The 23,130-nt window shown below is 40.3% G+C and overlaps 1 protein-coding gene across 12 annotated transcripts in view; it reads left to right on the top strand.

Moving 5' to 3' along the window:
• The window catches only part of PDE4D (phosphodiesterase 4D), a 1,654,385-nt gene that overhangs the window by 597,060 nt on the left and 1,034,195 nt on the right, over nucleotides 1-23,130 (top strand). For all 12 annotated transcript variants that reach the window (XM_070056730.1, XM_008262244.4, XM_070056728.1 and 9 more), the window contains one exon: nucleotides 786-1,015. In XM_070056730.1, the coding sequence (XP_069912831.1) occupies nucleotides 786-1,015 (230 nt within the window). The remainder of the gene's footprint in view (nucleotides 1-785; nucleotides 1,016-23,130) is intronic.

Here is a 23,130-nt window from a genome sequence, read left to right as displayed (position 1 = left end):
ATGTGGGTATAAATATTTGTGTATATACATTTATAAGAAGTATACATACATACATACCACATATATATATCCTGGCACATGTATATGTCAATATATATGTTAAAATGAAGTTTTTGCAATTTGTTTCATTGAAGGTAGAAAAAACATTCTTTAAAAAGATTGATTTATTTGTTTTCAAGAGTTACACACACACACACACACACAGAAGAGAGAGAGAGAGAAGAGGTCTTCCTTCCATTAGTTCACTCCCCAGTTGACCACCACAGCTGGAGATGCACCGATCTGAAGCCAGGAAACAGGAACTTCTTCCAGTCTCCCATGTGGGTTCAGGGGCCCAAGGACATGGACCAGCTTCCACTGCTTTCCCAGACCATAGCAGAGAGCTGGTTTGGAAGTGGAACAGCTGGGACTCAAACTGGCACCCATATGGGATGCCGGCACTGCAGGCGGCGACTTTACCCACTGCGCCACAGCACCGGCCCTGAAAAACATTCTGCTTTACACTTGACTTTATAGAATTCATGGACAAAACTCTTGGCTTCTAAGATTACTGGAGATGTCATTTACCTGGTGAGCCAACTCACTATTGTAACAATAAAACTACCTTATGATTATGAATTCTAAGCTTTTCATCAAATATTATATTGTTAGTGTTGTTGCTTTCAAGTTAGTCTTTGTCTAAGTGCAAATTTCACTGCACTTCTTTCCCAGGCAATGTGTAAATCCTTTGTGACATGATGGAAACTTTGATTGCTTACACATGCCTTCTTGAACTTCTGTCCCAGGCCTCTGAGGAAACTCTGCATTCCAGTAATGAAGAGGAGGACCCTTTCCGAGGAATGGAGCCCTATCTGGTTAGGAGACTTTCATGCCGCAACATTCAGCTTCCTCCCCTGGCCTTCAGGCAGCTGGAGCAAGCGGACTTGAAAAGTGAATCTGAGAACCTTCAGCGACCCACCAGTCTCCCCCTGAAGATTCTGCCACTTATCGCCATTACTTCTGCAGAGTCCAGTGGGTGAGTGCTGTCGGTGATGCTTCTCATTTTATACTTCACAGTCTGATTGTTGCCGGTAGTCTTTGTGATTTCTGGCTTGATTTGAGGGGGAAGGAGTTATTAGTGTTTCCAGAGTTAGAAAAAGGAAGAGTTATTTTTTTTTTTTGTCATGTGACATCTCTGTCTCTGCAGAGGAGACATTTTGATTGAGTTATTTTACAGGAGGAGTTGAATATGTTGGGGGTATGCTCACAAATATTCAGGAAGAGAACATTGTGCTTGCAAAAGTAACATTGGCTATAGGTGGTTAATAGAAACATTAACAAATGAGAACTAATGGACAAATTACCATTTCTGCATACATACAACAAACAGAAGACGATGTTTATCATTGCAGAAGAAATTCGGAATCAAGAATAGATTGGACTGTAATTAGAATCAAAGGAAATCATAATCATATCATGAGCCTAGTAATTTGGCCTTTGACACACTGAGGTGATGTTTACCAGAATATTCTCTCAGTTGCTAACATAAGGCAATTTTATGTAGCATTAGTACTTATAGAAGGACTGTATTTCCTACTTTGCAGGGTACAGTTTTTGTGTTTTTATTCTCTTTTTTGTTGTTTACCCATGGGCTTTCTACCCTTTACTGGCAATGTCCATCAGGTAAAAACTGTATAAAAATGTGAGGATAGTGGGCACATTCATTATTTGTTCTTTTGGACAACTGAGTTTTTAAGGAATTTGGATAGCAAGGGAAGAGGAGGAAGCCAGTGGCCTGTATACAAACAGACTCTTGAGTGTTTGCTGAGATTACAAGAACAAGCCAATTAATTATGCTACAAATGAAATACTTCCTCTTTCTCTGCCAAGTTACAGACATCTCTAGAGAAGGTACCTTTTTGAGTTTGCTAAATGTTAGGAAAATTGAGCTCAGACAGAATGTGTCCACTAACTCAACTCTTAGGTACCGAGTTTAGCTGTTTTGAGTTGCTACTGAAAATCCAAAGGATGTGTGTTAATGGAAGACATGAGAAAATTGCTCTTAGATAAGTAGGAAGATAACAGATTGTCAGCTTGAAGCCATGGGCACAGGAGATAGGCATTATGGTCTTGTGTGGTGGTCCATGTGTGTGAAGAACATAGCCAGGTTAGTCACACTCACGCTGTGGCAGGTGGGACTGTTATATGGCAACCAGACTTGAACAGCTCTGAAATATGCTGTCCTCCTAAAATGATGTCACCTGTCTCTGAAATTAACACTACTGCTGTTCATTTGGGTAAAGGGTAGGATTCATAAGCACCAGATGTGCCAAGAGTTCCCAAGACCATCCCGAGATAGAGTGATTTGCTAAGGAAAGCTCTCAAGTCATCAAACAGTGGCACTCATGACTATGACATATTAGAGCAAAAAAGATTCAAAACAAAATCAGCCAAGGGAGACGCATCTTAGCAAAATCTGGAGGAAACCAGATACAGGCTCCCAAGAGTCCCTTTCCAAGTGGAGTAAGACACTTCAGTAATGAGTAGTGACAACATCTGTGAAATGTTTTCACCAAGGTTGCCTTGGACCAGAGAAGCCTGTTAGGTACCCTCTGCCTAGCATGTGCCAAAATCCCAGATGCCCAGAAGGAAAGTAGGCGTTATAGTATCTTAGCATAAGCCACGCTGTTTGCATAGTTTAGATACAATGAACTGCTCCTATCATTTAGGGAACTGTGGCAGCTCTCCTGAAATCCAAGTTCCCAGTTTGTCAGAGGCCTGATGACCTCTTTTCTACACACCAGGTTCATCTTAGCATCATTATCATGCTTTGTCCACATTTGAGGAAGAAGGAGTTAAAATTAAACTAATATAAGATCTTATAGGTTCAAATAACTTTGGTGTCTTGGGCAATTTGGTGAGTAAATGTGGTTTTTAATTTTAATTTCATATAACCTTAAAAGAAAATTCTGCAGTATATTTAATATTATCTCTATGTAGTTGGATATTATATATAATTAAATATCTCAGGTAAAAGCTAAGCTTATTTAATTAAATTTAAATGAGTCGTGGAAAACAAATAAATAGTTTCCAAGTGCCAAGGGACTTCATGTTTCAGAATTATCTGTACCATGGCACTTCTGTTGTTTTGTAATAAAAACCTAAGAATCAAGTATACACAATATTGTGTTTCCATTATTAGATTTATTACATATTAAGAAGAGAAGAGTTTGTCTTTTAGAAAGATGAAAGGGTGACTTTTTTTACCGAGAGTTAGCCATGAGTATTCGTGGATGAGAGTGACTAATCAACAAAAAGAAATAGTATGGATTTATTAAAGTAATTGTTGTCACCTTAAGACAGAAAAATAATTTGTGAACTGATTATTGCAGGCTATATAACTCAGGATTGTAACTTTCTGGAATGTCTAAGCTTTGGGTGAGAAGTAGGAGAACAAGTTACAGGCTCCATTCTGTAGCTATTTCAGTGAATGAAGAACGCTAGATTCCTTCTTGGCTATCAGAAAAGGCTGATGGACTTCAGGTTGGTAGTCTACAGCCCAACTCCCCATTGACAAAGGCTAGTGAACTCTCAGGTCCCATTGTCAACATATCCCTTATCAAGTGCAAATCTTTGAAGCTAAATGAAACTTTTCATGTCCCTTTGATGCATTTTCCTTTCTTTCTTAGCACAGCGTTTTGCTCTTTTTTCTGGTGGAAGGTACACTGTATACTTGCTCTGTCAAATATCAGGGAGTAAGTCTAGAGATGTGTCCAATCCCTTTAGAAAGCCACAGTGCAGCCCTGAGAGTAATTGGCTTCTTAGGAGGAAATTTGTCCTGCAAAATGGGCATTGTGGATGGCAGCTGTTAGCACCCTCAAGAAGCACCTGGGTCTAGAGAGTGAGTTTGAGAGGGATTTTCCTTAGCACTACCATAATTCTACTTTGTCTTGTTCTATAAGCAATGTGAACATGATCAAATATACATTAAGCTGTTAGATAGCATGTGTCGGGATTTCACAACTATTAGAAAATTTAAATGAACACAAAATGGAATTGTTAAGACCTGGGATACCAAGCATTTGAGTTCATCCACCAGTTGGATTTATAAATACAGTAGGATCACCCAAGCTTCAAGGCTGGTTGTTAGCACCCTGAAATAAGAGGAGAGATAGCTATGGCTCGATATGTTATGAAGTTGGCCAAGAACTTATCTGGAATGTCATCACTTTTCATATTGCTCTCTGTCGCTCCCCCTCTTCGTGGAGGAACGACACAGGACCCTGCGCTGTTCTTTTGTCTGCTCGGCCCTCCCCGGGTTTGTTGCTGGTTCTTCCCGGGTGGGCTACCGACCCTTCCACCTCCGTGGAAGGGCAGTTCCCCCTGCCACATTCCCCACTTCCGCGGGGGAGCGGCACACCGCCGGCCGGCTCTCTCGGGGGCTGCACAGGTGTTCCCTCAGATGTTCCCCTTAGATGTTCCTGGTGCATGCCGTCTCTCTCCTCCCTTATAGTCCTCTTCCGCCAATCCCAACTCGGCTGCCCACATGCCGAGTACGCTGCTCTCCTCCAATCAGGAGCAAGTCCTACAGTTTATTGGCTGAACTGGAGGCAGCTGTGTAGAAGCTGTTTTCTCCTCTCCCAGCGCCATATTGTGGGAGAGCAGATGCATAGAATAAGTCTTAATTCCAGTAACTCAGTCTAGTCCGAGTTGCTCCCCACACTCTCCTAAATAATTTTCTATCTATTAACATTTTAAAATATTTTTAATCAAGGCATAAATGACATGCAGTAAAATATTCAAATCTTAAGTATACTTGCAGAGCTTGATCAAATTGTATAGAATTGTACATCATTTAATCACCATTGTATTTCTTCACTTTTATCACTAACAATTAGCTTTCCTCATTTAGAGTATCTCATAAAATGGCAAAATACAGTATGTGATCTTTGTGTCTTATTTCTTTCACTCAAAATATTCTCTGATATTTATCCATGTTGGTGTGAATATTATCAGTTTGTTGTTTTTATTGTGTATGACATTTCATAGCAGAATATGCCATAATATATTTAGCCATGATCTTTTATTGATGGGCATTGGGTTATTGTTTCTAGTTCAGAGGTATCGTAAATAAGGCTGCTATACATATTTGTATACAAGGTTATTTTGTGGGCATGTGCCCTAATTACTCTTGGATATATTCCTAGGAATGGAAATTTTTGCATTATAGGTAGGAAGATGTTTATTTTTATTAATGGTAACTATTTGCCACAGTGATGTAGTATTTTGCCCTCCTACCAAAAATGTGTGGATTACAGTTGCTCTACATCTACACCAGCACTTGCTATTTTTAATCTTTTCATTTTAGTTGTTCTGGAAAATGTGTAGTGATACCTTACTGTGATTTGAATTTACATTTCCCTGATCAGTAGTAATATTGTTAGCTTTTTAATATGTTATTGAACATTTGTATATGTTCTTTTTGTTATGTTCATTTAAATATTTTTAACGTCCATTTCTGGAAGTTCTTTCTGGTCATTTGTCTTTTGTTTATATATATATATATACATACACATATGTATATGTGTATATACACACACATATATGTACATATGTATGTGGGTACGTATGTATGCATGTATTCTCTTTCAGGTGGTATATTGCTTTTTACTTCCTTTTTACTTTTAATATGTTAGGAACCCTAAGGAACCCATGAAGTGTGTGTGTATGTGTGTGTGTGTGTGTGTGTGTTAGGGGAGAAATGTCACCATTAAAAATCAGGGGAATAAGGACAAAGAAGCAATGGAATTAGGTGGGAGAAAAGAAAAGGAGAAATGGCCAGATAAAGAGGCAGCAAATAGTGAAAAGGAAAAGAGTAAAGTCAGTAGGTCAGGGAAGAAAATGGAATGCACACCTTGAAAGGGGAAAATCAGGGAATAAGAATGATATTTATCCACGGGGCAATTTTCCTTGGAGACAGGGATGGCTATGCAGGCACTGAGAGAGCCCACAAAGAAAAGGTAAGAGCGAACGACAGATGCCCTGGGTGGCCGAGAGCAGGGCAGGGAGTGGTCAGGGGTGGGGGGCCTGGATGCAGTTGGTGTGAACTTGAATCCTACCTTACCACATACTTGCTCTATTGCCTTTGAAATTGAATCACTCTGTTTCCAACTTTACAAGGGCAAAAATATGAATAATGGGGATACCTATCTCATCAGTTATAAAGATAAAATTTTTAATGCTAGTTTTGGCATATTGTAAGTGTTTAAATTATAGCACCAACTACTTTGCTTACAGTAGGAAAACCTTGGAACAAACTATTTCTTGTTGTGTGGATATTCTTTGTGTCCTTACCAGAAGTGGGTTCAAAGATCTTCTAAGAACTCTTGGGGCAGAGATGAATGTTCTGGCAGATTCAGAACAGCCATTTGCTTCTCATTCAGAAAGCTGCCACATTCGTGTTAAATAGTCCTGAGCTCAATTTTGGTAACTGTCCACAGACAGACAAGTTCTGATTGTGAATGTTGGTCAATTGTGTTTGGAACAAGAATAGAGATCTTCCTTTCTTCTGCTTCATTTTTGTAACAGTATTTGCTCACTTCTAAATATTTTTCTGCTCAGAATCCCCAGAAGTTAGGGGCCCTCGTTGGCCTCAACTTGGGCAGTAGATCCTGTTCCTGGGGTGTCCTATGTACCCTGAGATAATCCATGGTGAGATGAGCTTGCCACTGTGTATAAATTGCTCCTTACATGTGGTGGGGAAGTTGTGGGATCAGGCAAGGCTAGGAGGAGGTAGCACTCAGTCATTCCAGTTTGGTTTCACTGCGGCACTGACTACAATAAAATGAGAGGCAAGGAGTCAGTTGTCCCCCTGTGGCATTGTGACACACCTCTATACGATGGATCTTCAGAGATGTGTGTGGGTGGGGAATATTACACTTTTTCATCACTAGTATCTTATTACCTGTCTAGAGAAGTACACTGTGTGCATTTATATCACCATGTCCTATTAAAATAAGGAAATGAAAAGAATTTAAAGGAAGAAATGGCCACTCATGGGGATGATGTTAACTACCCACAGAGGAGAAGGACTCTTTAGTCATAAAAGACTTCATTTTATAAGAATCTTCCAGAAATATTTCCATGAGTTATGTGTTATTCACAGAGGGGCTGATCCCAGGTGCCAGTTAGACTCTGGTTTCTTTGATCAGGCACGCATCATCTAGTGTTGTTGAACACAAACAATACATTAGAATACACCCAAGCAGAGGAAACTTTCGGCATTTGTGACTGAGTCACAATCCAAACAAAAAATAAAATTCAAAAATAAAACTGAAGGGTGATCAAGGCAGATGCATCTGATCTTTCAAAATTGATCAGCTAAACTTCAGAAGGTGTTAACAGTGGGTATTTCATACTTGAGATGTTTTAGATATAAGGATGTATGAAGCTAGAGGGCTGTGTTTTACAGTCTACCCAGGAAGCCCGCACTTTCATATTGATATATGTTCAAGTTTCGAGAAATTTATCTGGTAAGTTCTTACTGAACACTATATGGAAGATCTGTAACCTCCTAGGCAAGCTCTCCAGATTGAAAATGCAGCACATACATAACTGTGATTGTGAAATATTCTTTATAAGTAGAGTATTCTTGAGCTAGTATTCTCTGAGGAGCATCAGTTTGTGTCCTGGATGCTCCACTTCCAAAGCCATCCATGTGGGAGACCTGGATGAAACATCTGGTTCCTGGCTTCTGCCTTGTTCAGTCCTGGTCATTGCATTCACCTAAGGAGTGGACCAGCAGATTGAAGATCTCTCTCTCTCTCTCTCTCCCCTTCCCTCCCCTCCCTTCCTCTCTCTCCCTCTGTAACTCTGTTTTGAATGAATAAATAAATCTTTAAAAAAAAAAAAAGATACTGCAAAGAGTTTGGGAAGTAGTAACTTGAATAAGCATGCTGTATAAAAGAAATCGGATTTGTTTCTGTTTACTTTATTTAAATGCATTTTAATAAATGCATGGTGTTTGTCTAAAGTTCTCAGGACACACACAATATATCACAAAGCTTTTGTTTCTGAAGCATTTGCTTGTATTTAGTTAAATCTAGCTTTATTTCTGCTCTAAGATTGATTTGTGATTTTCAATATTAAAATTGGATTCTAAGCATGATAGAGCACTTTGTATTTGCTATATAATATCTTGATAAGCACCACTTATTTCCAGATTCACAAATTTTAAAAATAGCAATTTTTAAAATCTAATCCTAAATCATAAAAAAAAAAACTGCTGATGGCTTTTGCTTATATGTCAGAAAATATCTAACGGTTTTCTGATGCTTGCCCTGCTCTCAATTGTCAAAATAATAAGATAATTAACAGACTGCAATTTCTTTTTTAGATTATTGTAGTGCTTTTCATTCCTGTAGGACTTTCTGGCATCTTCATTGTGGGTATGCTAAATAGACTAATGATATACCACAATGCTTTACTCTAAATCTGTGCATCAATATGCATGTACCACGGGAGAGATTACTTTTAAAGCAAAGATTTCCATTATACCAGATGCCTGTGTTCTTTTTTAAAACTAATTTTTCAGTGTGTATTTTCACTTTATTTGAAAGGCAGAGAGAAACTGAAAAAGAGGGCTTTCCCGTATGCTGGCCCACTCCCCAAGCGCCCACAAACTCTGGGGTTAAAATAGGCCAAAGCCAGGGTACCAGAACTCATTTTGGGTCTTCTGTATTGCTGGTGGGGATTCAAGGACTTGGGCCATCACCTACTGCCTCTGATGGTGTGCATTAGCAAGAAGCTGGAGTTGGCCTTGAATCCAGACACATTACTGTTGTGAGCTACAGCCATCCCAAACTGTGTCTTAACCTCTGTACCAAATTCCTGCCCCACTCCTTTGCCTCTAAACATGCTAAAGAGAATGATATCTTGTGCACTGACCACATCAGAGCACCTGGATCCCAATTTTCAACCCTTTCTTGTGCCAATTAACTTGTCTTAGTAAATAGATTGGTTGGAGATCCTATGCTTTCTAAAAATGAGCCCAGTAAACTATTTATTTCACTATGAAAAAAAGAAAGGACACAATACTATGTTAAGTACAAGGCAGAACTTAAAAAGTCATTTTCTCTGCTTATTTCCATCACAGACTAATAACTGTTCACCTCCTCAGATAGTTTCTTTGTCACACATGCTACTCTGCTTGACCACCCTCTGTAATGCAGAGCTATTAATCACTGAAGGGTTCAGGGAGAGTTTACAACTCTGTTAACATCAAGTTGTTCTATCTTACAATATCATGTTTAGGGAAAAATATAGTTACAAGCATTCTGACCAAATGCTATTTATTTAATTAGTATTTGCTGCATAAATGTATATACTGATTCAACCCATATTGAACAATGTGCACTAGTTTTGAGAAATCCAAAAGAAGAAAGATTTGTTCAATTTAAATTCAGAAAAGGAAGAAGATACAAAACTTTGTTTTCCCCTACAAACGAGTACTACAGAAGGGCAAAGAAATAAAAATTTTAAAAAAGCCCAACAACAAAATAACTCGCACACACACACACACAAAAAAAAAAAACTGTAGAAAAAATATATGACTTCCTGTGTTAAATATGTCTTCCACCTGCAAAATCTTAACTAGTAGGTTAGAATTCTTTCTGGCCAGCGCCGTGGCTCAATAAGCTAATCCTCTGCCTTGCGGCGCCAGCACACCGGGTTCTAGTCCCAGTGGGGGCGCTGGATTCTGTCCTGGTTGCCCCTCTTCCAGGCCAGCTCTCTGCTGTGGCCCGGGAGTGCAGTGGAGGATGGCCCAAGTGCTTGTGCCCTGCACGCGCATGGGAGACCAGGAGAAGCACCTGGCTCCTGGCTTCGTATCAGCGTGATGGCGCCAGACACAGCACACTGGCCGCTGCAGCCATTGGAGGGTGAACCAATGGCAAAAGGAAGACCTTTCTCTCTGTCTCTCTCTCTCTCTCACTGTCCACTCTGCCTGTTAAAAAAAAAAAAAAAAGAATTCTTTCTAACAACTTAGGATCTAGATGTGATTCATCACACCTACATCTCTCATTCATTTAGACTTTTCCCTATGCAGCAGAAGAGGTATGTGGAGCCAGTCATTTATAGTTTATTCCAAATCTGCAGAATCAAACAAAAGTATATACTACTTAGCTAAGTTCTTTGATGTCATTTATGTAGACACTGGGGGGAAGATGAGACCTTTGTCTTCCTTTCTAGATGGGCTTTATCTCAAGATGTTCCAACTTTTTAACATAATGTGCTTCTTAATTATGACTGATGTGACTGATGCTAAATATTATAATAAATACACACACTCCCTTGATGTGTGTAAGTTAACAACTCTAGAACACATAAAGAATGTGAAATATATCATTTCCAATATATAAATAACATTTAGATTATTGAGCTGATAATGTACAGCTATTATAGTTCACCATTGACTTTCTTTTTTTAAAAAAAAATGATTTATTTGAAATCAAGAGTTACACAGAGAGAGGAGAGGCAGAGAGAGAAAGAGAGAGAGAGAGAGAGAGAGAGAGAGAGGACTTACATCCGATGGTTCACTCTGCAGTTGGCCGCAATGGCTGGAGCTGCACCAATCCGAAGCCAGGAGCCTCCTATGTAGGTGCAGGGGCCCAAAGACTTGGGCCATCTTCTACTGCTATCCCAGGCCATAGCAGAGAGCTGAATGGGAAGTGGAGCAGCCGGGTCTCTAACCGGCACCCATATGGGATGCTGGCACTTCAGGCTAAGGAGTTAACCCACTGCACCACAGCACTGATCTCACCATTGATTTTCTGGGGCTCTCCCCTCTTTTGGCCATGTGTTTTAGGAGCGTCTTCTCCCTTCACTCTTCCGCTAACTTGACTATGTGACTGTGGCTTTATTCTTCATCCAATGTTACTTAATTCAGATTAACTTTATTTCTTAAGTCATACATTTCCACACATGTTACAAAACTGACATCAAAGAATGTGGGCAAGCAATACTGATAAACATATCCATCTCCACCATCATGTAGTAGTTATGAATGAGCATACTTGAAAAAGTTCCTCAAAAAATGGAGCAAGATGTTTGTTTTGATGCCAATTTTTTGAGATCCAGTCATATTTTTTCATAATGCACATTTTCTATGAACCTTTTGAAGAACCCTCATATATGCAGCTTCAAATTTTTGCATGGAAATAGATTTTCCGTAAACTTTTTAAAATACCCTTGTGTAGGGGCCAGTGCTGTGGCGCAGTGGGTTAAATCCTGGCCTGAAGCACCAGCATCCCATGTGGGTACCAGTTCTAGTCCCGGCTGCTTCTCTTCTGATCTGCTGTGAAGATGGCCCAAGTGCTTGGGCCCCTGTGCCTGCATGGGAGACCTGAAGGAAGCTCCTGGCTCCTGGCTTTGGATTGGCGCAGCTCCGGCCATTGCGGCCATCTGGGGAGTGAACCAGTGGATGGTAGACCTCTCTCTCTCTGTCTCTACCTCTTTCTGTAACTCTGTCTTTCAAATAAATAAAATAATAAATATTTTAAAAATACTCTTGTGTTGTCTGCATCCTACAATTAGTATATATTATTTTCTACAAGTCAGGTTATGCACTGGAAACAGAATTTGTCTTATTTTGTCAATAAGACAGAAATAGCCTCTTCCTTCACAGAGTATAGATATGAGAAGAGCATACAAAAGAAAATAGACACATATAATCTTATTATAGTTAACGTGCAAATATTATCGAGGGCATATGGAGTAACATGAGATAGCGATGGGAGCAAACTAACCTGGGCTTGGGAGAAACTGAACCTGAGCTGATACCTGAAAGAAGATGGCACCAGGCAGCAAGAACAGTAAGGACAAAGTCCTGGGCCCACATAAAGCACAGCATCTATATTTAGATAAATAAAAGTCATTTGCGCATCCTAGTCCGGAAGATAACATTGAAGTTACAATTGATCAGAGTTACCATTAAATTTTTGTGTCACCAGTGTGTGAAGTTTTGGGATATTTTCCCAGTAGAGCTAATCAGCCAAGATACAAGCACTGAGAAGGCAACCAGCTGGAATGGTGCAAAGTTTAAAAGTACAATATAAAGGGAATAAGGGAAGGGGTTTGGAGACATTTGCAAGAGATTCAAGGAATGAATTGTGGCACCTAAGCTGGACATGAAATTAATGAATATAAGAAGTTATTGATATGGAAAGTGTTCACAGTTTCTCGAGTTTTCTATGATGTCAAACAGGTGAAATTGGAATAACTGAGCAAGTTGAAAATCCAACAGGTTATATTAGGTATGATGTATGAACTTTAAGTTGTAAGTGGCAGAGGTAGTTTAAGGTGGTTGAAGATATAGAAGGACACCATAGAAAAGCATGTCTTCAGTGGAAAAAAATTAGTCAAGGAATTGAGATTTGTGAGCCGACTCCCAAATCAAGAGTGAAGTCATCCAGGATAGCGGCAGGACGCAGGATGTCAAGGTACTAAGAAGGTGACAGCTTTCAGTGAACATGACACAGCGATGAGGAAGTTGGTCAGCAAAGGTGTCAAAGGAGAGGCTTCCATAACGGAGTGGAAAAGTAATTATCAGCCAATCATTGTGAGTTGCCCAGAGAGCGCTCCTCCCGTCCCAGGACCCAGGTAGGGCATGGAGGACCACAACAGCTCCCCCTCACTGCGCTACAAGGGAATGGTGCCAAGTTGGAGAGGTCAGGATGTCAGGTGACTTTGGTGGTGAGGTTGAGGAGGAAGGAAAGCCCATTCCCCAGGGAGTAGTCTTCCAGATCATCTTAATAATTTGGAAATAACAAAGTGAGAGGTTAGACAAGGGAGACAAATCATAGAGCAACATAGGGATGAAAATCTGATGGGACACAGAGAGAGGAACAATTAACTCTGCATCAGGTAGTTCACAAGATGCTATTGTGATAACCAAACTCTAAAACATTTATAAGAATTGGTCCTGTTGACCCCTGATGGACAGATGCTTATTCAAGGAGTGGGAACTTGGACATAGCTAATTTGAAAGACCTTGGAGGTTGTCCCAGTCCAGCTATTAGGCCCACAGTGCCATCCTTGCACTTGTAGTTCTTCCAGTATCTGTTGGAAACAGCAGCAGCTAGCAGTGTTTGGGGATTTTTTGCTTATTCCAAATTACTTAGCTGTTTCCAGGATTTATTGTAGGCTGTGGGATATGGAGAAGAATCTAATTTTTTTAAAATATGCTTATCATTTACATTCAGAGTATTATTCATGTTAACTAATTTTATATAGAATTATAATTATTTTGTCAGTTATCATAATAAGTTAGGTGTTTTGAACTAGTAATTGAGTTTTCTGTTGAGAATTTCCTTCCTAAGATGTAAACACTACTGCTTTCTTAAGTATTGTTAAATACTGTTTCTGGGATTTAAGCATTATGCCTGTTCATTATATTGCCAATTGTAGCAGTAAAATCAAGAAGGAAATTGAATTCCACGTGCACAAATCCTATCTGTAGAAAACACTCTCAGTAAATTGGGTTACAATCAGGGCCTCAGTGAACCAACAGCAAGGCATGTGCTTAGTCTCGTTTTCACTTGGATGTGACATATCATTTGCAGGTGTTAAGTTATGGTGATTTGTGATTGTGCTGTTTGTGATCTAGGACTGTTTCATAGAGTTGCATGGTTGAGATCAGGGACTAAAAACTTGGTGTTTATGCAAGCACACTTTTTATTCTGATCTTTTCTGTGACCTTGTCAGGGTCATATATTCTGTTTGATTACACTCCCTCTGAAATAGGGTTTGTGAGTAGAATTTAACAACCGTAGCATATATTATATTTATAAAATGCCTTGGCAAAGGTTATTAATTATATTCTACAGAACCAAGCAGAGAGGGCTCCATTTGTCTTAAGAAGAAAGGTGAAGGCTAATTGATTTTCAGAAGGTTACTATATCAAATAAAGACTAAAGCCTGCATGTCCTTATTTTGGTTTATAAATTCTTGTGTGTCCCGTCCAGTATGCACTGAAAGAGCTGAGATGAGGCTAATACTTTAAGGTTATTGTTTCTATGACACTTCTCTATACTTTCCAGCTAGAAAAACAGTGAATGGGTTATAGTGAAAAATTCACATTCAAGGACCATTATTCAGTCATTAATATGACCATTTTGATAAATAAACAGCAGCATGGAAATAGGAAAAACCTGTTGGGGAGAAAAACAAAATGTACAAATATAGCCATGTTAGAATTCCAGTACTGCAAAATATGTGCCTGTGTATGGCTCAGAACTGGGAGGCAATATGAAAATCATATGGGATTTTTTTTAGTGTAATAGAATTTTGTTTATTTTCCCCTTCTTTTGATTTTTATTCATAAAAATATGTTTATTTAATCAAAATTACATTAAAATCACATTCATGATTTATTAGTAATTTCATTTATTCAAGTGTCTACTGAGCCTTGGTCTATGACAGGTACTGTCTGAGTTGCTGGGAGTGTATTATGAATATGTACAAATGAAAGTCATAATATTTTGTTTCTTGTTTGAAATCCAGTAGGATTTCGGCAACTAAGGAGGGAAGGACAGGAAGAGATGGGCCTTCCAGAATTTTCTGTAATGATTTCTCTGTTGGCAACTGACTCCCCCGCAAAGAAGATCACCAATAGAAGCTGTTGACCAAGCAAAACTGAGAATTAGTCTCTCTGAAATAAGGGAGAATACAACCTCTAAACTTAGTAGCATTTCAGAAAAGGGAAATAAAGAGTATTTATAGACTCTCAGAGTCCAGTCTGAGAGCTTGGTCTGGGTAGGAATGGGCAGAATTTAGGGTCGTAATGTTTTTTGGTTTAATGGGGCCTTGAAGTGAGGGGATCTCTTAAAGAGATCCTTGAGGAGCAAACTGTTATCCTTAATAAATAAGCTGTTTTACTTGGTTTGCAACCTTATTTCCTAAAGCAACTACCTAAGATATTTTTTGCCAGGCCCCAGATTATTGAGCACTAAAGCCAGCACATATACTTGAACCCCAAATTGCTTATCACTAGAATAGAAAAATATTTAGGTTTTGGTTCCTGCCTTCTTTATGAGTGAGCCCAGATTTGTTGTTACTTGTGGACAAATGAGGTGGATGCTTTGTCCTCTCTTTTAAAAAGAAAACAATGTTTATGTTATTGTCAGCCCTATCCCTGGGGAATGCAGGAAACACACAGTCCTTGGAATAGTCAGAAGAATGAGAAGTTAAGAGAAATAAGGTCCTGGGTTAGACAACTGATGTGCAGTAGGGAAGCTGCAGTGGGAGGGATTCCCCACCCCCATGTCTCTCTGGCAGTTAGAATGAAGCTCTTTAACTTCAGTGTGGTCACTCTGTCATCCCCGTCCAGGACTGTGAATCCCCACAGCAGGACATGTGCCACTACTGCATGGAAAGGCTCATGGCACCTGGCAGCTGTGGCTCCTGTCACTGTGCCCAGGGGAGGTATGAGCTGGCTGGGAGCTGACTTCTCCTCTCCGCTGCTCATTGCCTTCACTGCCTCTTGCTCAAGTCTAGTTCTTCAAGCTCTCTACCTGCCCTGAGTTCCACCAGGTTCCATGGATGAATTCCTTGTCCTGCTTATAGTAATCAGTTTTGATGACTGTTGTTTGCAATCCAGAACCCTGGTGAATTACGGAGCCCCTGAATTTATTATGAGGCTTTGTCGTTCTAGAAACCAAAGTACAGCAAGTGCTTTGACCTTTCTGTAACTTTAGTGGTAAAATCCCTAGTAAAAGTTAGTAGGGAGGAACCAAAGTGAAAAATTGGATTGCATTTGAATGCTTTTGTACAAATAAAAAGGATGATGGAAAAGAGGGTAGTGGAGAGAGGAGGATCTTGAGCTGTCCCGAGCAGTCTGTAGCACTCTCCATAAGGAGACAAGGACAGGGATGCACTGTAATTATTCTCTTTTGACTGTTCAAGCTGCTATGCTTAAAATGGATTCCTAATGAGAGTGGTTTGTACTGCAATTAATTAAGTGCATGAAATTACAAACTGCATGTCTTTTCCCCTGGAGAATATTCTTCCTCTACAAGTACTATTTTGTTTTAATTTCTCTCTTGCTCGCTCGCTCTCCTTCTCTCTCTCTTTTTAAAGAAGTTGGTCTTAAAGGAAAATCAAATTTGATTGCTGTTAGTCCGTTGAGAGGCCTCTCTTTGAACACTGGCCCACACCTTTGTCTAACTCTTCCTTACGCCCAGCACTAAATTTATCAGAGGCATCTTGAGGGCAATCATGAGAAAAAAGATGAGAAACTGTCCATTAAAATTTTGTTATAGATACCCTTGTCCTTTAGAAGTCATTTCTCTTTGCGGTAGCATTCATGAGGTCCTGCAGGTGCACACATGATGAGAAGTGCTTGAGAAGTGTGTCAGAGACAGATCATTCCCATGACCTTGTCAGCGGGGTGGGCTCCTGGACAGAAGGCGTAGGTGTGTTACCTTGACCTTCTTAGAAATCCTGCAGTGTGCTCCTTTCACTCTTTCCACCTTAATACGTTCTATTTTCATCATAGCCTCAGCTTTTAGTCTGTTATAACTCTGTGTTTCAGAATTTCCTCTTCCATCTTCCCTCCTAATAAAATATCTATCCTCGGGGGCCAGTGCTGTGGTGAGGCGGGTTAAACTGCCGCCTGCAGCGCTGGCGTCCCGTATGGGCGCTGGTTTGAGTCTCGGCTGCTCCACTTCCAATCCAGCTCCCTGCTAATGCATCTGGGAAAGCAATGGAAGATGGTGTAAGTCCTTGGGCCTCTACACCCATGTAGGAGACCTGGATAAAGTTCCTGAATCCTGGCTTTGGCCTGGCCATAGCAGCTATTTTAATGAACCAGCAGATGGAAGATTTCTCTCTCTGCCTCAGCCTCTCCCTCTCTGTAACTCTGCCTTTCAAAACCATCTCTCTCTCTCTCTTTCCCTCCCTCCCTCTCCCTCCTACATATATATGCATATGTGTATATGTGTGTATATATATATATATATAGAGAGAGAGAGAGAGTCTTTTCTAGCCATATAGAAAGGATCTAAGAAAGCCATTCTTTGTGACACATGAGTCATTTCCAATGTGAAAAAATGGGTGGATATTTGAATTACCAAATTCTTCAAAATATCAATTGTATATGCAGTGATGCAAGGGTACTGCCATACATTTGTGGAAAAAATGGAAGAAAAAGATGCATGTTTTGGTGTAAACATTTTTGAAAGCCATGAATAATTTTCCATCATATATTTCCTTGAACTTTGTGAAGACTCCTTTTGTGCATGGGTTTCAAAATTTTTTTGAAGTGAAAGAAATCTGCCTTTGAATTGCATTCTCCACAAATTTCTTGAAGTACTTTCATATTTCCTAGGGCTTAGAAAAATCTGGTTGACTTGGCAAAAACTGAAGTTGGGAAAGTTCAGTAACAGTTTCGGTATCAGCAATAGGAACATTGTGGAAACTCTGCTAAACCCTAGTGCTCACCTTGTTTTTGCTTTGGGCATCTTTTTCCTTCCTTAATTCTACTCTTTCTCCTTAGCCTTTTCTATTCCATCTCACAAGCTCTCATGATTAAATTAAGGATGAATAGTAATGCGCCACACATGCCAGACTCTGTGCTAAACCCTGAGTATGTTTTATTGAGTTTGATTCTCACGACAACCCTAAGGTAGGCACCATTACTATCGTCATTTTGAGGACTAGAACAATGAAACCTAGAGGAGTTAAATAATTTCCCCAAGTGTCACAGAGAACCAAGATACAAACCAAGATCCAACAGTCCTTGATCTTAATCTAGGTATTCCAGGATTCCAGGTTTTGGAATTTCAAAATTCCACTAAAATTTTATATTCTATCCAAATTTACACTACTGTTAGTGACAGAAAAAGGATTTTTTAAAAAAGATTTGTTTATTTGAAAGCCAGAATTAGTGATAGAGATATATAGATCGATTGATCTACGTATCTTTCACTTACTGATTCACTCCTCAGATGGCCGTGATGGCTGATCCAAAGCCAGGAGCCAGTAGTTTCTTCCAAGTGTCCCATGTGGGTGGCAGAGACCCAAACACTTGGGCCATCTGCTGCCGCTTTCCCAGGCTATTAGCAGGAAGCTGGGTTGGAAGTGGAGCAGCAGGGACTCAAACCTGTGCTCACATGGGACGCCTACATTGCAAACTGTGGCTGAACCAACTGTGCCACAATGCCAGCCCCCAGAGGAAGGCTTTTTGATGATTCCAGTTATCTTTCTAGAAAACCTGAACATTTTATGATTTCTACCTGAAGTTATTCCCCTCCTTCTAAAAAGGCCCTTCTAATAATCTCTATCTAAAAGATTAACAGAGGCTGATTTTATTAAGAAAAAGCAACCCTTACCCAGTATGAAATAGGATGGAGGAGCCTGCACAGTTCTGGGGACATTTGAGATCCTGATGAAACCCTAACTCCACTCCCATAAAGATCCCTCATGTCAGGATTCCAGTTTATAAATTAGGAAATTATATCTGCAGGACCTGTTATTCTGATTGGTGTGAACCTGTTCATGTGCCTTTCAAAAATACAAAATACCTCTTTTTTGAGTACCTTAAACATCGTGAAAATTGACCTTCATAATGTGTACATAAAGTCAGTTAGATTTCATTGTTATAAATTGCCCATTCAGACATGCTCGGGCTGACTTGCCCCAATTGGTAGAGTTGGAAACATACCAGGGGATTCCAATTCAATCCCATCAAGGTGGCATGTGCCAATGCCATCTCACTACTCCAAGTGATCAATTTCAGTTCACAATTGATCATAATGAAAGGACTAAGAGTCAAAGGGAGCACATAAACAAGTCTAGTATCTGCTAACACCAACCGATAGAATAAATAAAGGGGAGAGTGATCCAACATGGGAAGTGAGATACTCAGCAGACTCATAGAATGGCGGATGTCCTAAATAGCACTCTGGCCTCAGAATCAGCCCTAAAGGCACTCGGATCTGGCTGAAAAGCCCATGAGAGTATTTCAGGCATGGAAAGCCAAGACACTCTGGCAAAAAGATCTCTGTGAGTGAGATCCCAGTGGAAAGAACAGGTCTTCAAAGAGGGAGGTGCTTTTCTCTGAAGGGAGGAGAGAACCTCCACTTTGACTATGACCGTGTCTAAACAAGATAAGAGTCGGAGAACTCAAGGGGCTTCCATAGCCTTGGAAACTCATAACTGGTGCATAGGGAGATTACTGATGCCATAAACAGGAGTGTCAATTGGTAAAGTCAACAACAGGAGTCACTGTGCACTTACTCCTCATGTAGGATCTCGGTCCTTAACATGCTGTACACTGAGGCTTAATGCTATAACGAGTACTCAAACAGTATATTTCACTTTGTGTTTCTATGGGGGTGCAAACGACTGAAATCTTTACTTAATGTACACTAAACTGATCTTCTGTAAAAAAAAAAAAAAAAAAAAAAGAAAGAAATTTTCAATTCCCAACTTGACTCTCACTGGGATTAAACATGACAATAGGTCTGATCTGATTTCATCATCATTTAAAAAAAATCATCTATTATTTTTCACTTTATGTTTCTGTGTGGGAGCAAACTGTTGAAATACTTACTTAAGGTATACTAAGCTGATCTTCTGTATATTAAGATAATCGAAAATGAATCTTGATGTGAATGGAAGGGGAGAGGGAGTGGGAAAGGGGAGGGTTGTTGGTGGGAGGGACGGTATGGGGGGGGGAAGCCATTGTAACCCATGAGTCGTACTTTGGAAATTTATATTCATTAAATAAAAGATAAAAAAAAAAAAAAAAAAAAAAAAAAAAAAAAAAGAATTCCTTGCTATCTACTGTTCCAGGCAACCTTATTTTTAATACAGATGTGTACTTAAAAAAAAAAAAAAAAAAAAAAAAAATAAATTGCCCATTCAGAATAATATGCTTTGTCACATAACACCAAAATCTATTATTAAGCTGCCACAGAATATGTTTTAGCAATTTTAAAACTATTATTTTTAGAAAAAAATATTTTGCTACACTCTATTTGAATTATTTAATTTATGGGAAAATAAATGTAGGTGACATTTTCAAAAATAAAATTGGTATCAGTTGAGACATCTGTATCATTTCTCTTACTTTAAGGATTTAAAAAAAATTTTTTTAAAGATTTATTTATTTATTATGAAATTCAGAGTTACAGAGAGAGAAGGAGAGCCAAAGAGGACTCCTCCATCCACTGAGTCACCCTCCAGATGGATGCAAAGGCCAGGCTGAAGCCGGGGGCTTCTTCCAAGTCTCCCATGTGGGTGCAGGGGCACAGCACTTGTACCATCTTCTGCTGCTTGCCCAGAAGCATTATCAGGGAGCCGGCTCAGAACTAAAGCAACTGGGTCTTGAACCAGTGCCTCTATGGGATGACCACATCACAGGTGACAGCTTTACCCACTGTGCCAGAGCACAGACCCCAGGGCATTTTTATCCTGGAAAATGACTGACTGTTCTGATGAGCCTCACAGAACAGCAAAATAAAGTTGTGTTTGGATTGCTTCTAATTTACATTTAAATTATTCCCGGGGCAGCATTTTGTAAGCAGAAGCAAACAAAACATTATTTTGAATGACACAGGTCTAAACACCTGAGAGAGAAATATATCGTCTACAAAATTAAAAAAATACAGGTTTTAGTCAGTGCCTCTGAAAAGGAATTATACGGATCTGCATATTTTTGATCCTAGAGTTTACCTGTCTAGTAATGCTTCAGGAGAGACATTCTAATCTACTTTCCTTAGAAAGGACTTGGCACAATGATACATACTAGGAGGCATATGGAAAGTAAAAATCAGATGATGGCCTCAATACGGAGAATTGCTTTCACTGTTATCTCTGTCTATTGGCTAAAATTGCTTCTCGAAATAATTTTATGTTGCAAACTCGCAGGAACTGAAGCTTCTGAAGTGAAGAGGTAGGGGTGATGTGTGAGGTCCTAACTTGCAAAGGATGAAAGAGGCTACAAGGCAGTGGATTTGTCTAAGCCTTGGTGCTGGTCAAGGCAGAGTTGTACCAATTTGGTTGCTTTTGTTCTCATGTGTTTTTGTCTGGAAGATGCATTAAAATCTAGGCGTGCTACAGTCTGCAGGCCCAACAATGCCTGCCATCCATGTTGTAACTGAAGTTCTCTTCCAGAAAAGACTCATTTTTTTTGACAGATAGAGTTAGACAGTGAGAGAGACAGAGAGAAAGGTCTACCTTCTGTTGGTTCACACACACCCCCCCCAAATGGCCACTACGGTCAGAGCTACACAGATCTGAAGCCAGGAGCCAGGTGCTTCTTCCTGGTCTCCCACACAGGTGCAGGTGCCCAAGTACTTGGGCCATCCTCCGCTGCCTTCCTGGGCCACAGCAGAGAGCTGGACTGGAAGAGGAGCAACCAGGAATAGAACCCTGCGCTGGTATGGGATGCCAGCGCCACAGGCAGAGGATTAACCAAGTGAGCCACGGCGCCAGCCCCTGAAGTTCTCTTGAGGCATGCACTACTGTGCAAAGCAGTATAGGCAAAGCACGGACCATGTGGCTTGAATGTGTTTACTCTCTGGCCACTCACAGAACAGGTTTGCTGACCCTAAGCTTTGATTGTAAGAAGTCATTAAGCAGACAACTTCTCAGTGCATTTAAGCTTTTCAAGTTTTAAAAGATGAGAATTACTTGCTTTCTATGGCAAGGAGGGAGCCAAGGGCAAAGAAAGCTGTGATGATACTCCTGCATTAACTCCCTCATTCAGTGAAGAGTGATAAGGGGCTCTAAAGCAGGTGCTCAAGACACAGAAGTGAACAAAAAGGAGCCTATGGGGCAGCAGTTGAGTTGCCTTATCAGAATGCCTTGGTTTGAATCCTGTCTCCGCTCTCCATTCCAGCTAATGTGCCCCCTGCTGGCCTCAGGTAATGGCTCAAGTGCTTGAGTTCCTGCCTGCCATGTAGGAGACCAGACTGAGTTCCCAACTCCTGGCTCCAGCTTGACCCAGCCCTCGTTATTGCTGGCATCCAGCGAGTGAACCTGCCAATGGGAGATCTCTGTCTGTCTTTGTCTCTCTTCTCTGCCTTTCAAAAAAAAAAAAAAAAAAGACAATTATTAAATAATTTTAAAAGGAGTTTCTGCTGTCATTGAGATAGACCTGGAGTGAAATGGTGGTGCAATATAGACCAATGTCTCTGCTGCCATGGATTTTACGTTTTACTGGGGCAACATGGAACAGGGAGCTAACTGGAAAGGCTGGCATTTAAAACAATGCACAGGGAAGATCTTGAGACCATGACTTTAAATGAAGTTTTGGAGGACTTGAGAGAGAGTGGGCCATGCTAATTACCATGCTGCTAGAGTTTCTCTGAAGAGGGAAGTGGAGTGATGGGGCATAACTGAAGGGTGATGTGAGGCCAGGAATGTTTTTTTAAGTTAAGGGAATTAAGAGGATGTGTCTGTGCCAATGGGAATGCTGCAGTAGAGAGGGGAGAAAGTGGCAATGCAAGAACTTGCTGGGATAATAATGTTTTGAACAGATCAGATGACTAAGTGTGTGAAAGGAGCTATTAGCCTGGACACTGGAACAAAGTTAGTGGTAGTCCATAGTAATATCAGAGAAAGCAGAGTGAGTATATGGCACAGTTGCAGCAAGGTGGGTTGTTGTGGTGGTTGAAAATTGTAGAAGTCCTTCCCTAAATGTTCTCATTGTTTCTTAGCATGTGTGAAGGCCTTGATGCAATCCAGGAATTAAAAGAAGAAACATATAACTGAATTTTTAAGTAAGCGGTAGCATGGAGCAAGATGAGGCTGAAGACGCAGGCAGGATGTCAAGATTAGCCAGACTGAGGATCTAAGCATGGACGGCCAGGGAGGCATGGGGTGAAATTAGATTTGCCTGTTTAAAAGATCACTGTGGCTACTGTTAGAGAAGAGGTAGGAGAGTGGGACAAGAGGCTCCATGATGACCAAGTGGGAAGCTTTGCAGTGATTCAGGTGGGGAATGAAAGCATGGCCTGTAGCAGGTGTCGCTCCCCCTCTTTGTGGAGGAACGACACAGGACCCTGCGTTGTTCTTTTGTCTGCTCGGCCCTTCCCGGGTTTGCTGCTGGTTCTTCCCGGGTTGGCTACCGTCCCTTCCACCTCCGTG

The sequence above is a fragment of the Oryctolagus cuniculus genome, chromosome 14, assembly GCF_964237555.1.
Source record: "Oryctolagus cuniculus chromosome 14, mOryCun1.1, whole genome shotgun sequence".
Lineage (NCBI taxonomy): Eukaryota > Metazoa > Chordata > Mammalia > Lagomorpha > Leporidae > Oryctolagus > Oryctolagus cuniculus.
This window is presented reverse-complemented; position numbering and strand designations above follow the sequence as displayed.